The 15,396-nt window shown below is 45.9% G+C and overlaps 1 protein-coding gene across 1 annotated transcript; it reads right to left on the bottom strand.

Annotated features, from left to right (window-relative positions):
- Positions 1-1,757: 1,757 nt before the first annotated feature.
- On the bottom strand, positions 1,758-14,844 carry FBXO22 (F-box protein 22). Its single transcript, XM_055002513.1, has 7 exons — positions 14,654-14,844; positions 12,676-12,808; positions 10,756-10,849; positions 10,214-10,309; positions 7,741-7,905; positions 5,589-5,754; positions 1,758-3,316 (listed from the first exon to the last, which is right to left on the bottom strand). Exons 1-7 carry the CDS (start codon positions 14,755-14,757, stop codon positions 2,860-2,862), a joined length of 1,215 nt encoding a protein of 404 aa, XP_054858488.1. The 5' UTR covers positions 14,758-14,844; the 3' UTR covers positions 1,758-2,859.
- Positions 14,845-15,396: the final 552 nt, after the last annotated feature.

The following is a 15,396-nucleotide window of genomic DNA, read 5'->3' as shown; positions in this document are numbered from 1 at the left end:
CCCGAGTTAAAATCCAAACAAAGCATATACAAATGTAAGCATTAATATCCTTGGGGGATTTCAAGATCAAGTATCTTAACAGCACCTGTTGATTGTGGCTAAAGTTTCTGTGGACTAACAAAGCCCATTTTATGAGACAGCTGATGTATATCCTCTGCTTGCGGACAATCCAGAGAAAATCTGTAAACAGTAGTACTGAAAGGCCATAAAACACCAAGAGATGGCTGCAGTTCTGCCAAGCCCAAAGGCGCAGACCAGGTCTGATGCAGTAGGCTCCAGATCTCAGAAAGTCTGTGCTGCAATAAACCTCTTCCAGTGCAATCCTAAGAAGAGTCACTCCAGTCTAAGCCCATTGGTTTTCAATAGGTTTAGACTGGCATAACTCTTCTTAGGATTACACTGCCTGACTTTAAAAGTGCTACAACAGATTAGCAGTGCTTCCCTTCTAGGATCTGGCATTTCGAGTGCCTGTGCTCTCCAGGCAAAGGAACACCTTCTTACCTTTTCTAGAACAGCTGCTCCACTTTTCAACAGATACCGTAGTTAATAGCACGGAAAGAGAATGGGACAGGCTCCCCCTGTGCAGTTTCTGCCCGTCATTCCGTACAGAATACAATATTGACCTCATTGCTCTTGCACTCTACATATGGTGACACTAAAAATTCTTCCATTTCAAGCACTTGTTCAGAGACTGTCCTGTATCTTAGTTGTTGCATTTTGGCTGGCTTGGCCAGTTCAACAATTAAACCTGTTTCTTACAGCATTCTGTCTAGCACCACCCCTGCAACAAAGCTGCCCCAAATGACTCGAATAGCAGTATTGTAAAAATAGGCTGAGTTGCCCACCTACACCAGCCTGACCATTCAGCCAAGCTCAGCAGAGGCTTGTGTTTTTCGACTATCATTTTAATGGCAAGCTCCCCCCCCCACACACACACTTTTAAGTGTAAGAGCTGTACTGAGTTACCTATTTGTGGAGGGGATCTTGACATCCTCCTCTAAGTAATGCTTCTGTTGCAGTGGAAATAACATTTTCTTTACACCGCTCAAATCTCAGCTATCTGTTGCTATGAAAAAATGGCAGTTCTCCCTAGATATAATCTCTCAATTACTGGCAGTGTACACATTGTTGTGTGCCAATGTATATTGCTTATCCCACATAGCATTAGGTGCACAATTTTTCCCTTTCCCATGCTGACACAATTTTTGTGATTTAACACAAAAGTTAAGCTTCAGAAGCCAAGTTTTTCTTTGCTATGCTGCTCGCCCAAACAAGACTCAACCAGCCATTTAAAGAAACTAAAAGGGCAAATGCTAGCAAATGCCACGCTCTCCATCTTCAGCAATGTTATCAACACTTTACATACCACTACCCCCTTCCCCGGTTTCTTCATTTCCAAGGGTGAGCACTCTTGCGCTCAGATAGATGTGGCAATACAAGGTAAGAGAAACTAGAACATTTTTTTCCAAACCCAGGAACTTGTAGAAGTTTACCTCCAGGCAAAGTGGTTGCCAGGGGCCAGGTTTCCCTTAAATTACTCAGAAGATACGTCTTTGTGTCATCAGACTTATCGGAATACTCATCCAAGGGGCAGCCTTTGTCCCATAACAATCCTATTGCACTACAGGTCAGATTTTCCCACCACATTGCCAACTGGGAATTTCCCTTCTGCAATGACCCAAGAATATAAACACAGAGACATGGAAATTACGCAGCAAAGACACTATTGTCACATGGAAAGGAGAAACTCAAAAACATTGCCTTGTTTATACTACAGTTTCACAATTTTTACTGAGAAGCAAAACACCGTGTTTGGTCATACAATGGTACTGGGAGAATCTCTCGTGACAAAGTTTTAATCCATTTGATTCAGTTTCATCCAATGAGCACGCCTCTTCCTGAAGAAACAAACCATAGGTTTCTTTTGTTGCTGCTTATGCATAGACTGGCAGAAAGTATTTCCAGTTCCCTCTCGCTGTTGCGCTCAGCAGTCTTGCAGGCATTAGACGTTTTTTATTTTCTGCAAGTGATCCTAAACAGCAACTGCTGAAGAAGTGAGCAGTCGAGTAGGAAAGAAACATCCCCTCTAATCCTACTGAAGCCAACAAGACTTACTTCCAAGTAAAGGTGCTTCAGACTGTGGGATCTGGGACATAAACCTAACACATTCTCATCTTTATAATGGAGAAGGGAAAGAAAGACCATTCAGGCAGCTGCTATGATTTACAATACCACCCAATCAAGCTGAGGGCACTTCGTAATCCACAAGGTTTTGTGAAAAGTCCTAGAGACTGTCCTTACTCTTTCCTATGTACACAGTGTAATCATCTAAGAAAAAAGTATGCTGTGTTTTAATTTGGCTACCCATCTACTGATATTAGTCATCTGACTTCAAAAATGAGTGATTTTCTAAGATGGCCTGGTTCAGACAAGTAGATTTACATCCTGAAAGATTCATTAAGAGAAGCAACAACCAAGCATACAAGGCATTCAACGCCGAACTGGGTCAGCGTAGGAGTTAGTCCACAAATCGCATACAGTAATGCTGAGATTTCAGTTCCGCATACATGTAGTTCCTGACAAATTTAAACATAATACCAAGTGCAGCAGGAACGAAAAAACTTTTTGCTACAGAACTGACGCATCTGCAATTTTAAAATTGTACACAAGCAGGGGGAAAAAAGCCCTCATCCTCTCCTATACTCATTTTATGCCAGCTAGAAATCTTAAACCAATAGGACAGTAGTCACTTTTGTCTCAAGAGGCAACTGCGTACACTGCCCGAGTTTTTTTTTCTTTAAATGCTTCTGGAACGGGAAGCAGCCCTGCGACTCTGCTGGCACACCGACAAAGAAAGGTTTAAGTTTGGTTTGCTTTGGCTGAACCGAGATGGATGAGAGTCATGACTGTGGTGTAACCGTGAAGCAGGTCATCCTTTATGTAATTACATTTCCGGAGGTCATCCTTTATGTTATTACATTCCCGGAGTATAAAATTCCCGGTCACAATTCGATCGCATCCTATCTCTCCGTGTCCAAAAAAGCCGAAGAGGGGGACGTTGGGGAAGAACTTCCGGAAAGCATCAGCTTCGAGGTTCCTTTTGGTTTTGTAATGTTGATATCCCCGGCCGACACAGGCAAACATGAAGCCAAGGCTGTTGTATTCGGGAATGCCTGCAGCCTTGAGGCGCTGCATGGCCGCTTCTGCCGTCCTCTCGTCAACTACATCCTGATCTAACAGAACGGCGGCACTCTGGATCTGGGGTCCACTAAAAGCCAAGCCGACAACGCCACAGGATTGAGCAGCCTCAGTGTTACTAAAAAAGAGGGGGGAAGAGAAGCCTCACGTTGGAAAGCATACAAGAGAATCAACTAAATGTATTAAGAAACAAGCAAAGTAATATGGATACTATTACCCGAAAAGACACGTGCTTGCTGGACTTTATTATGTAACCCTAAACACTATTATCTTATTGATTGTGCTGCAAGTGTATATACCTATTCAAAAGCTGGCATCAATGAGGGTTGCCAATTTCCAGGCAGAGCCTGGAGTTCTCCCAGAATTACAACTGAACTACAGAGATTAGTTCCTCTGGAGAAAATGGCAGCTTTGGGAGGTGGACTTTCCAGCACTGCCTCCCTGCTGAGCTGCCATTTCTCTCCCTGCCCTCACCAGGCTCCAAATCGCCAGGAATTCCCCAACCCAGAGCTGGCAATCCTGTATCACGTATCCCGAACTCGCTTCCCTAAGAAGCTAATTCGAAGGCCATGAACCATTCTGAATCTTGAAAAATCTCATCTTTACTTTTAGAATAAAAAACTCAAAACAAGCAAACAGACCTATAACTCCTGCCCCCCCCACACACACCATCAATCCAATCCAATCCATAGGAAATCTCTTCAGAAGAGATTTCATCAAAGTGACAAGGGGAAAAGCAGGTGGTGAGACATCTGTCTCACTTTCGTATTACTTGCTATAAAGCTGTGATTTAACAATAATTCACCTGAAATGACACCCTCCCGCACACTCTGCCTAGAGTAAACATACAGTAGAATAATCTAGCCTTCTTATAAAAGAGACACGTTGTTCTGAAAACGGTGCTGGCAATGCTCAAGGGATTGGAAATCACCCAGAACTCTGCTGGCCTTCATTACCATGCTATCAGACCTTGGAAGGTCCATGCACACGGCATGGATTCATCAGGCCAACCAAAGGGAAAGGAAAAAAAGGTTGTTTGATATGCACAATAATCCAGAGCTCTGGTGTTATACCCAGATCAGCCACACACAAAAAAAGTACCTTATGTGTAGAATACTCCAAGCAGCTAGTATCGCCATAGAAGCCGCCTAGGTTTTGTTGTTTATTTAGAAAACTTAAGCACTGCCTCTCTAGAGAACCTGCTCTGATAATGCCAGTCACCACCCAGGACATGCGATCTCGCGAATGCAGTGACAGGTCCAAAAAAGAACACTGAAATCAGTCCGTTGTAGCAAGAATTAAGAGCAACTTTGTACTCCAGCCCCCGTTCCGTGCCTCATGTTGTGTGGATGAAGCAGTTGGAAAAAGAGTGCCCAAGAGCGTGTTACTGACGGCTGATCTCAACCTGCCATTCTGCAAAGTCAATCAAGCAATTCGCAGAGCAGCCGTGAGGCCGACAGAGGGTTCCAACATCTATCTAGCTCTGTGAGTCTTTAGATCTTAACTAGTCCAGCACGCCAATTGGGACAGCAAACAGTAACTACATGCCTTCACATCAGGCCTCTGACTAACACAGCATCATTCCCCTCCAATAACCAGATCTCCCATTTTCCAAATCAGTGCAAAATACTAAATCCAAAAGGACCTTTTTGGGACATTACATACTTGAGACAGATGCGGGAGCTCTCAACGAAATCATAAAATTTCAAGACCACAAAGTTTCAAACCTCCCATCAGCCACGTTGGTCACCCACAATAATTTAATCCTTGGCAGCTTCAACAGCACCTCTGAGACAAGTTTAATAAAACTTAATGAGGAAGCCTTGCCAAGCAAAGAGCAAACAAAATCTGGAGCCTGTCTTCGACTTCCAACACCAGGAACTCGCATTCTATGTGAGACAAGTTGGGTCATCGATTCTCTCATTTTATTTATTTATTTGCTTCATTTATACCCTGCCTTTCTCCCCAATGGTGACACAAAGTGGCTTATGTTCTCCTCTCCTCCAATTTATCCTCACAGCAGCCCTGCGAGGTAGGTCTGGCTGAGAGGGTGTGAGCGACCCAAGGTCACCCAGCAAGCTTCCACGGCAGTGGGAATTCAAACCTCGGTCTCCCTGATTCTGGTCCAGCACTTTAACCACTACCCTGCACTCTTACATCAGATGACCAAGTTTTAGCCCCTCTAGCCTCAGAGGCTGGGACGGATCATGAGAGCCAGAAACGGATAGTTTTCAAAATAATAGTATTTTCAGAAACAGATGACAGCCAGATTATGTCTGTTGCAAAATCAAAGCCAACCCATTTGCTCTTTGGCCTGTGCAATTAAAATATTCTCAGCACATCCCCAGTGCCAAGAGCAAGAAAAAACAACCCTTTCTGAAGATACCCACTTCTCAGAAGTCAGAGATGTAAAGCTATCCACGTGTCCCCCGGCCAAGACGATGCTTTTTTCATTCAAGCGATTGACAATCTGGTGCAGAAAACGTGTTGCTCCCGACTTCCAGGTGTTGTAACCAAACAGAAGAACCACTCTGAGATCTGGGTTATTCTTCAGGCCTGATTACAAAAGGGGGGGGGGCGAGGAGGAGAGAAGAAAAATGAGTTAACTCAAGTAATGTTGCCTTTTGGCAGGAAGAGCAAAATGGTCTCAGAAACACCAACTCTGGGCTGGATGGACTCCATCAGCTTGTATTTTCTAAGCTAGCATTACCACCCCCACCCCTCAAAGCATAAAGGAATGCACAACATGAAGGCAAAAAGACTCTTCAAAGACTCGATGTTGTTATGATGACCCTTCCAGTAGTTCCTGACCTCCTCGAGAGCTTATACTGCCAGGGGTTTCACGTGGCCTGCAACCGTATGTTTTATTTTACATCGTACTCGGCAACCCTAACCAACTGTTAATGTTTTACGTGTAGGAATATGTGAAACCTGTTAATACAGCAGATGGCCAACCTCCTTGGCGGTCAGGTAAACAACACACCCCGAGTATCTAAGGTACACAGAGCTGGAGGAAGGCTCCGAAAATCAACCCCCCCAGTCAAAAAGGTCCCAGAAAAACAAGTTGGACTAGTTGCTCTTCACAAGGGAGATGCTCTCGGTTGGACAACAAACCTATTATACTCTTTTGTTTACGTTGCGTGTTCACGAGGGTAGAGGGAGGCAATTCTTGCTTTAAAAAAGACAAAAAAACAGCTAGGGATTAGGAGGAGGCGAGAAAGTTGAGAGCGATGTTTTGAACAAAACAGCTGGACGTTCTGCGTGGATGTGAAGAGCTGCGGAAGCACAGCAGTTAAGTGGTTCAGCTGCGAATCAACACTCTGCTGCTTCGAATCCCACTCCTGCCATGAGCTCAGTAGGCGGCCTTGGGTCAGCCACTCTGCCCAGCCCCAGCTTTATTGTGGGGATAATAACAACACTAACTTGTTCACCTCTCTGGGTGGAGCACTAATCTGTCTAGAAGAGCGGTATATAAGCGCAGTAATTATTATCATCGGAATACTGGCACCATCCCCTCCAAACTGAGGACAGAGAAAATATTTCAGGAACCTTTGTGAGATGAACAGACGCAGGGAAGGGAGGCTAACAAGAAAATGCAGAGTCATGGCTTCTTGGAGATTGGTTACAAAGCGTTTCTCCGACAGTAATCAGACTCCTGCACAGGACAGGGCGAAGGACACCCAACGGTGCAGAACCAGACTGCAGAGAAGGGGCACCACAAGAATCGTCTCGGCCGACTTCCCCCTTCCAGCCTGGACATCCTGTGCTCGAAGGATCCCTGACAAAAACTATGAAGGAATCGGCCGCTTCTTTTGCTATAGTGAACTGCTCTTTGGGAAAGGGCATTTAGCCAGAATCACGTCAGGGGAAAAGAAAGGCATTTTGCTTCTAATCCTAATAGCTGCAAACGGGGAAACCACTTTGAGAGGTTTTGGGAAACAGCAGGCACCTGCATCTCCTTAGTCTTCTCTTCCTCAACCAAAAGGAAGCCGGTTCTTTCACTCTTGGCTCTGAGCGCTCACTTGAAGCCATTTTGTATTTCATGGAGCAACACACTTGCACACAGGTTTGCCGTGTGTCTGGAAGTGACAGATGTCTTTACACGTGCTTGCTGCAGGCATACTTTTACATGGAAATGAAACTCCGTGGACTGCTCACATCCAAGAAGCCTCTAGCTTGTCACATCTGTGCAGGTTTTGCACTCTCTCAGGGCTACAGTCACACGTGGAAGGGCTTAGAAATTAATGCCTGCACATTATTTTCCATCTTCTGCCCCCCCTCCCCCCGGCCACACACTCAAAGACAGAAAGATATCTGATATGAAAGAGGAAGGATTTTACCATATCACGCCTTGAGACTCTATCAGGAATCTACTATTGCACAAAGATTCTAGAATCCTCTGGACTTGTGCATATGGAGCCCAGAGCCTGAAGCCAAGAGAACAGCTAGATTGCCCTTAAACCTGAAAATTCAGCAAGAGCTCTGCAAACCACATCAGCTAGCATAATGTGTACTACCCACGTGTTTTAACTTGACACTTGCCTGCTTCAGCAAATTGATCTTCATCAGTGGCTCTGGACTTTGCATCTTTATGTAAGTGAAAGGTCTGAATCTTCACCCCATCGATCTTTGGAAACAATAACGCAAAGCCTGCTTCACCATCTTCGATTTCCAGAGGCCGACTGCTGTGAGATCCTGTGGGGGTGACTGAAAAAGGGAAAATGTAAATGGAGATGAAATTTATCACCTTTAGTGCTTCCAGAACCTACCCCATACCAATCAGTATGCAAAAAAATAGTCTGCTATGACGTATTTATTGTGATTACTACAAAACTGGCCTTCTCTGTAGTAAATTGTGTTTTCAACAGATCCTATTTTTACAAGCAGAATGAAATGACACAAAAGTGCTACCAGTTCACCAAGTGAGGATGTCTTTTTGTAAATAAAACAGAACCATGTGTGTTTCGTGTGGCCAAAGGCCATCACAACCAAGCAAACAAACTTATAAGCAAAACATGAACAATCAACAATAAAACTATAATGTTAAAAACGCATAATAGTACATTAAAACACATTAACATCTTTGTTATACACAGGTGAAGGAGTCTCAACCGTTAAGCACAGCTCAAGCTCGGATTTTCTTAGCTGCCAGGGAGAACTGTGCTACTTTATAAGATATGTATCAATCCAAATCGGAAAGAAGGGGATTAGTTTTCCATTACAGGGGAAAAATTAATTTCTTTTAAGTTTTCACCAAGAAATTTATTTCTGGGCTCTGTATGCAAAGGGCAGAACAAAATATAGTATGGAAGGTCTTGGGGGAACAAAGCTTCACAGATACAAAAACAATCATCAGTCTATTTGTGTATAACGACCGGCTAGAATGGCTGAGGGCACGGTTTGAAACCTCAGAGAAGTTAAAGCTACTCCAAGACTGGGAATGGTGATTTTGGTCAAATAAGAGGCTCTGCCGTGGTCCCTCTTGAACAACTTGAACCAGGGAGAAAATCTGGAGCAGAGAATTGTACGTCTGTTCAATGCAGCATCGATCTTAAAGATCCAGTCTCGTATATTAAGACCGGGAAAAGGGACACCGTGAAAGTCATCCACCAGAGAATAACGATGGAGGATGCTGTTAAAGCCAGCTGTGCAAATGACGCCTGAAAGCAGCAGTGCTTCACTTTACGTTAAGAGCAGACTAGTGGAATGATTCCTTTGCTTTCTCCAGAATCTAAAGATATCTCTTTGTAATAATTGGGCAGCAGGAAATTTTGAAGGAAAACCATTTTATTTTACATCCTTGGGCTATACACACATGGGCTTGCTCGCACACGAGCATGCACAAAGGGCTGCACAGTTGTATAGCAGACACTTTGCATGCAAAATGTCCTAGGTTCAAACCTTGACCTCTCCTATTCAGCAGGGTTTCAGGTAGCTGGGCTAGGGAAATATCCCTGCCCCAGAGCCTGGAGAACCATCAGTGTAAACAGAACATGACATGTTAGGCAGACCTGGAGTCTCATGTGAGAGAATGAAGGCTCATGAATTTGTTGGCACGCACGCACACACATACACAAATCTCAGAATTCAGTGAATAAATATTTTACAGGCTCCAGCAAACATCAGAAGGTCTGATATATTTGGAAAGAGAGCAGGATACAAGGAAACATCTCCCACACCCTTCAACAAAGGGGCTACGCAGCATTTGGAGCACCCAGCTCTTGCTGTCTCCTAAATCGTAGGTGGCAGAATGACAAAGAACAGAAGAGCCGGTATTGACTTCTTGACACTTCTTTGAAAACCTGATGCCCTGCATCAGAGAAGCAAAGCCCCCAACTTGATGAGGCTAATAAAGAAAGAACATTCTAATGGGGGCGGGGGGAGTGATGGATTTTAAAAACTACTGTATGTCTTTTCTTACAATTAATTTGCCCATTTGTTGGGAAGTGCATGGATGTGATGTGAGGTCGGTCTGATTTGTGGGGCAAGTGGTATGACTGCACCTCTACAAAGTGCCCTAGACAGAGCAGTTGGAAAAGGTGGAAAGACATTCTTGCTCTTGGGAACATGGTTGATAGTAAGCTTGCTTCGTATAGGATGTTGCTGTGGACAGCTTTTGTCGATGCAGTTCCTTTCCATCTTCTGTTCTTTGTTATGCTAGCTCTGAACTGGGGCAACGTCATGAAGAGAAACTTTCAGTGATGGGGTACTGGGATACAACCAAACTGATGGCTGCGTTCAAGCTGGGACCGTGCGCTAAACTGCTGAGGTTCATGAAGCTGCAGAAAGTCATAAAAGAACCACAATTACTGTGTAAATCACAGGAGCCAGAGGTGGCAGTTCATACAAGGCGTTTCAGAGCAGTGGGTTTGGGTGCTTATATATAAGCTTCAAGTGAATGTGAACTTCGCCAGTGAGAAATCCAGATTAGAGTCACACACACGTTTCTGTCCTTTTAAAAGAAAAAGAAGAAGAAACAGCTTGAAAGGACAGCACCATCAGGGCTTTTGCTTACCTACAATCCCAGGCGCTACTATACCAAGGACCTGGCATCGTTCGGGCAATAATCTCTCTAATGTGACGGCTGTTTCTTTACTATTTCTCCTTCGTGCTGTAATTGAAAAGCAAGGTAATTTGTCCATGTTTAAGACTGTGGGGGACAGACGCAGCAGTGCAAGTGGGAGAGACAGACAGGCCTTTAAATCCATACATGCTAAGGAAGCTGATGAGAAGGCCCAGCTTAACTGCAAGGCACCCGGCCTTTTCCCCCAGGAACGGACACAGAGCCCATCAGGAAGTGAGCAGGAGCTGCATTTCATCGCAGTGATGCATCCTCACTGCCTCCAGAAAACACCGCCCTGAACTACTGCAAAACACCAGCTCGCTAGGGGTCACTGGATGGAGCAGGGACCTGACACCAGGCCTCCCACCTCTGTGCCCACATCCTGCATTCCGACCGCTGGACCAAACCGGTTTGGTCACACGATGGCTCTGCTTGCGTCATCCGGCCCGACGACCCATTTAATACCTTGCCAAGTTCTTTCAAGGAGCGCTCACCTTTCTTTTGCCCGTGACTGTGGCTCTCTTCATGGCCGCTGAAAGTCTCTGCATCTGCTATGTAAAACACTGTCTGGGGCAGCACCTGAATCTTCTGTAGAATTAAAAAAAAAACAGATAGGGAAGAAGAGGGGGGGGGGGTCGCAGCACATTCAGGAGCTTCTCCTTCAGAGAAAAAACAAGCACCAGGGGCGGGTGGTAGGCCACATTTCCGGTCCCGCTCAGAGGTACACACAGGCATCTATGTAGAATATACTTGGCTTAAACCAGAAAGAGCCAGCCTCCCCCTCCCCTCCGGAAATGGCACTCCTGGGGAGTGGGATGGGTACGGCTGTTAATAAATTTCAGCACCCCATCCCCCCACCTCTTCCAGTGTCTACCCAGCCTGGTTTGCATACCAAGGTGCAAAACCTTTCTGCTTATCATTCTAGCACTTCGCTTGGGCATCTAGACAGAAGCAGCGTTCTTTTCCTATCAAACGCACATTAAGCTGTCTTCCACTGAATCAGACCCTTGGGGCATCAAAGTCTATTATCACCTACTCAGACTGGCAGCGGCTCTCCAGGGACGTATGCAGAGGTTTTTCACATCTCATCTATTACCTGTTCCTCTTTAACTGAAGATGCTGGGGATTGAACCCGGGACCTTCCGCGTGGCACGCAAAGGCTCTTCTACTGAGCCACAGCCCCCCGCCCCTTGGGCTGCATTCATAAGAGCAACAGCAGCTCGAGTGTCTGCACTCCACAGAGAAAGGCTTCTTTTAACTGCTGCCGTGCATTCACACAAGCAGCTTTTCAGAATCGCTCTGGTCTCAGGAGCCCTCTGTTATAAAATGAATACAAGTCTCGTGTTTCAGTGGAAAATATCATCAGGATCAATCTATTGAAGCGAAAACAAGCGTTCACAGTCTATAGCACCACAGGCTCAATACACTGGAAAACTGTGGAACTGGCATTGCATGGCTAGTTGCTTGCAGTTCTCACCACTTGAAAGAGAAAGGCTGAAGCCCGGAATCAACAGCGTGCAAGCACAAGACATGATGACCCTGCCAGGACAAGGCTGCCAAAAGCATATCTTGGTGGCCTCCCACACTACAGAAGGCTCAATCTACGAAGAAGTGTATTTATTGATTGATTTGATTTTTAGCCTGCCCTCCCCACTTTTTACACCCTTTTTACTGGCAAATCCTATTGTTGGAAGGGGTCTTACAGGCCATCTAGTCCAACCCCTTGCTCAATGCAGGAACAGCCTAAAGAAACCCCGATAAGTAATCATCCAGCCGCTCCTTGAAGGCTGCCAATGAAGGGGAATCCATCATATCCCTAGGCAGCCGATTCCATGGCTGAATTACTCTTAAAGATAAGAGTAATCCTATCCTCTGTTGCTAATAGGAACAGCTCCTTTCCCTCCCCTAAATGACAGCCTTTTAAATACTTTGAGATTAATTGTATCCCCCCTCAACCTCGTCTTCTCCAAACTGAACGTTCCCAATCCCCTCAGCATTTCCTCACAGGACTTGATCTCTGGAGCCCTGAGCATCCTGGCTGCTCTCCTCTGCATCCGTTCCAATTTGTCCACATCCTTTTTGAAATGAGGCCTTCAGAGCACAATAACTCCAGGCGGGGCCTGACCACTGCAGTACGTATCCTCTGATTTGGATGTTATGCCTTTGTTGATACCCCTCAAGATTGCGTTTGCTTTTTTTGCTGCTGCATTACACTGACTGCTCATACTTAGCTCCCTATCCACCCGTATCCCAAGATCTCGTTCACACACATTGCTACCCAAAAGCATACAGTCCTGATTTTAAAAACAAGTGAAATTATTTCAAGTTAGCTATTTTTTCTTAAAAAACCTAGGCAATTACCAAAGCTATCAAAACCAATACTTTTTGAATACCAATATTGTCCATTCACGTACTTCAATCTCCTCTTCTAACACCCGGACCAGAGCATGAGTATTGGCTGGCCCAGATTCAACAGCAGAGACCCAGGCGACGCTCTGCTGGGTCCTCAATATTCGACGGGAACTCTCTCTCCATAACCGGCACACACTGAAATACAAAGGAAGCCGTATCACTGTGAACAGGTATGAGTGGAAAAAACAATTAGCACTGATAACAACACTTGAGTGTTCAAAGTACCTCGCCTTCATTGTCTTCTTGTGATTGTTGAAGCAACATTGCGTGTCAGCGTATCAATCCTATCTACACATGTGTGTTTTGGCTGAGAAACGGCAACAGCCCCAAGGCCATCCAGTGAGAAAGGGGCAAGAGAAGATTCCAATCAAGAATCTCCCTCACCACTGCTTCTTTTCACCACTACACGTCGCCAGCAATTAGGCTTCCTCTTTCTCTTCCTCATTTTGAACCCCCCCCCCCCATCATGCGCCTTTTGGCAGCGGAAAGTACCTTTTCTGTTTTTTAAAAAAAACCCTTGCAAGTCCCACCATCGGAGTCTCCAAGGCACTTGTGGCAGGACTTCTTTATAGGAGGGTAACTAACATCCTTCTTCACCAGGGTTGATAACTTGCTTACTTCGTCACCATTCTTACTGCGCTACTGACATTTTTCTTCAGTGCATCTGACCAGAACTGGCAAGTCTCCGTCACTTTCAGTTAGTAAGGTATTTAATTTACTAACATCCGTGGTGCCAGCCCACCAACCTCAGAATACACGATGAGCTTTATGGGCTGCAGTTGAGAGACAGAATAATGTATTGCATGCAGAAGGCCCCACACTGAGAGCCAGAATTTCCAAGGAAAGGATGGCCAGTACTGAGAAAGCTGGATGAATCCAATGGCATCGCAGAGACCAAGAAGATGTTTGGGGTATAAGCTTTTGATAGTCAAAGATACAAGGAGCAGTGGAGATCACTGATACTTGTATTTTTGGCTGCATGTTGATGCCAAGGTGCCCCTGGACTCAAATCCTGCTGCAGAAAACCTTCCTGAAACTATGTTGGCATTATGATGCCAAAGAAGGGAGCTTTGACTCTCGAAAGCTTAAACCTTGACCATCTTGTAGATCACTAAGGTGCCACTGGACTCAAATCCCGCTGTTCTACAGCAGACCAACGTGGCGACCTACTTGAAAGTATATTAGGAAATAGAATTTCTTTTCCCGGGATCCTGGAGTGCGACTGCTTGGGCCAATCACCTTCTTACAGCCTGATCGAATTCCCTGAGTTGTTATGAAAATGCAATGAAAGGGGAGAATGGGGTGACCTATGGCCAACCGCTCTTCCTCAGTCTCAACTCCCTTGCAAGGGATGAGGTAGAGAATAGAGAGTAGACTCTAGGAGAGGCAGGTCCATATGTCCTCTTTCCTGGTCAAGCGCATCAGGTGATCTCAGGTTCGTTGCAGGGGTACAGGGAGGGAAAGGAAACATCACACACCCCCAAATACAAACGTGGTAGTCTTCCTCCTGCATGGTTGCCAACCTCCAGGGAGGGGCTGGAGATCTGATCTCAGGGTATGACACCTGATCTCCCGACTAGAGACCGGTTCTCCTGGAGAAAAATGGCTGCTCTGGAAGTAGAGCTGCCAGCCTCCACGTGGGAGCTGGAGATCTCCTGGAATTACAGCTGATCTCCAGGCCACGGAAATCAGTTCCCTCAGAGAAAAAAGGCTGCTTAGGCGGGTGGACTGTATGATCTTATACCCTGCTGAGGTCCCACCCCTTCCCCAAACCAAATCTTAAATCTCCAGGAATCCCCCGAGATGGAGTTGGCAACCCTACCCTCCTGGCTTGGCAGAGCCGGCAGTTGAGCCCCCCCTCAGGCAGAGCAAACCCGGAGTGTGAGGCCCTATTCGGAGCCTCCTTGAAGGCCACCGCACCAGCTGCCTGCCCGCCCTTTCCCTTCCCCGCCCCACCCAAGCGGCGCCTCCGGCCCTCACCAGGCCGCCTGCAGGAGCGACTTGATGGGCAGGAAGGCCAGGATCCGCTCCACCACCTCGGCCAGGTTGCTCAGCACGTAGGAGGCCTTCGCGTCGGGCTCCATGGCTCTGCCCAGGCCGCGCCCGTCGCCCAGCAACCGGCGGAGGCCGAAGTTCGGCGGCGAAGCCTGGAGGCCGGGCGCGCCCCGACGGTGTCATCAACGCTGCGCCCGGCGCCGCACCATAGAGCTCAGCCTAGAGCAGAAGACGGGGGGGAAAGACCAGAGGCGGAAGTTCCGGTAGTCTCCTCCTGATTGGAGCGTTATAACGCCGCTCTAGCCCCCAACTTCTCCATAGTGACTTTTTAAAAAAGTAGGTAGCTTGGGACCGGAAGAGGTCGGCATTTATTATCGAAGCGCTAGGCTAGAGCGGCAAATCGACCGTTTCCGGTTGGAGTCGGGGTCTTCACCGCTGCTGCTTGCAGTTGAAGTGGGGGGGGAGGATTTTAAATTTAATTCCATTTAAATGCATTTTAATTAAACTTAAATGCATTTTAATTAAACTTACATGCATTTTAAAATTAAAGGTTTAAAATTTTAATTTCAATTCAAGAAATAAATTCATTTTAAATTTAATTCATTTTAAATAAATACATTTTTTAAAAACAGTCCCCAGAGAAGTGAGTGAGAGGCTTCCTTTAGGGGCAGCGACCAGAGAAATGTCTGGTGAGGATCCTGTGAAAAGGTTTGTGGCCAAAGAGGTCC

This window comes from Eublepharis macularius, chromosome 18 (genome assembly GCF_028583425.1).
Source record: "Eublepharis macularius isolate TG4126 chromosome 18, MPM_Emac_v1.0, whole genome shotgun sequence".
Classification (NCBI taxonomy): domain Eukaryota; kingdom Metazoa; phylum Chordata; class Lepidosauria; order Squamata; family Eublepharidae; genus Eublepharis; species Eublepharis macularius.
This window is presented reverse-complemented; position numbering and strand designations above follow the sequence as displayed.

Excerpts from the sequence above, each read along its gene's own strand:
- FBXO22 (XM_055002513.1), bottom strand. The coding sequence starts at position 14,757 with ATGGAGCCCGACGCGAAGGCCTCCTACGTGCTGAGCAACCTGGCCGAG. Across the intron at positions 10,850-12,675 it reads TGTTAGAAGAGGAGATTGAA|AAGATTCAGGTGCTGCCCCA; the intron begins GTACGTGAATGG and ends TTAATTCTACAG. Across the intron at positions 5,755-7,740 it reads AGATCAATTTGCTGAAGCAG|GCCTGAAGAATAACCCAGAT; the intron begins GCAAGTGTCAAG and ends TTTTGTAATCAG.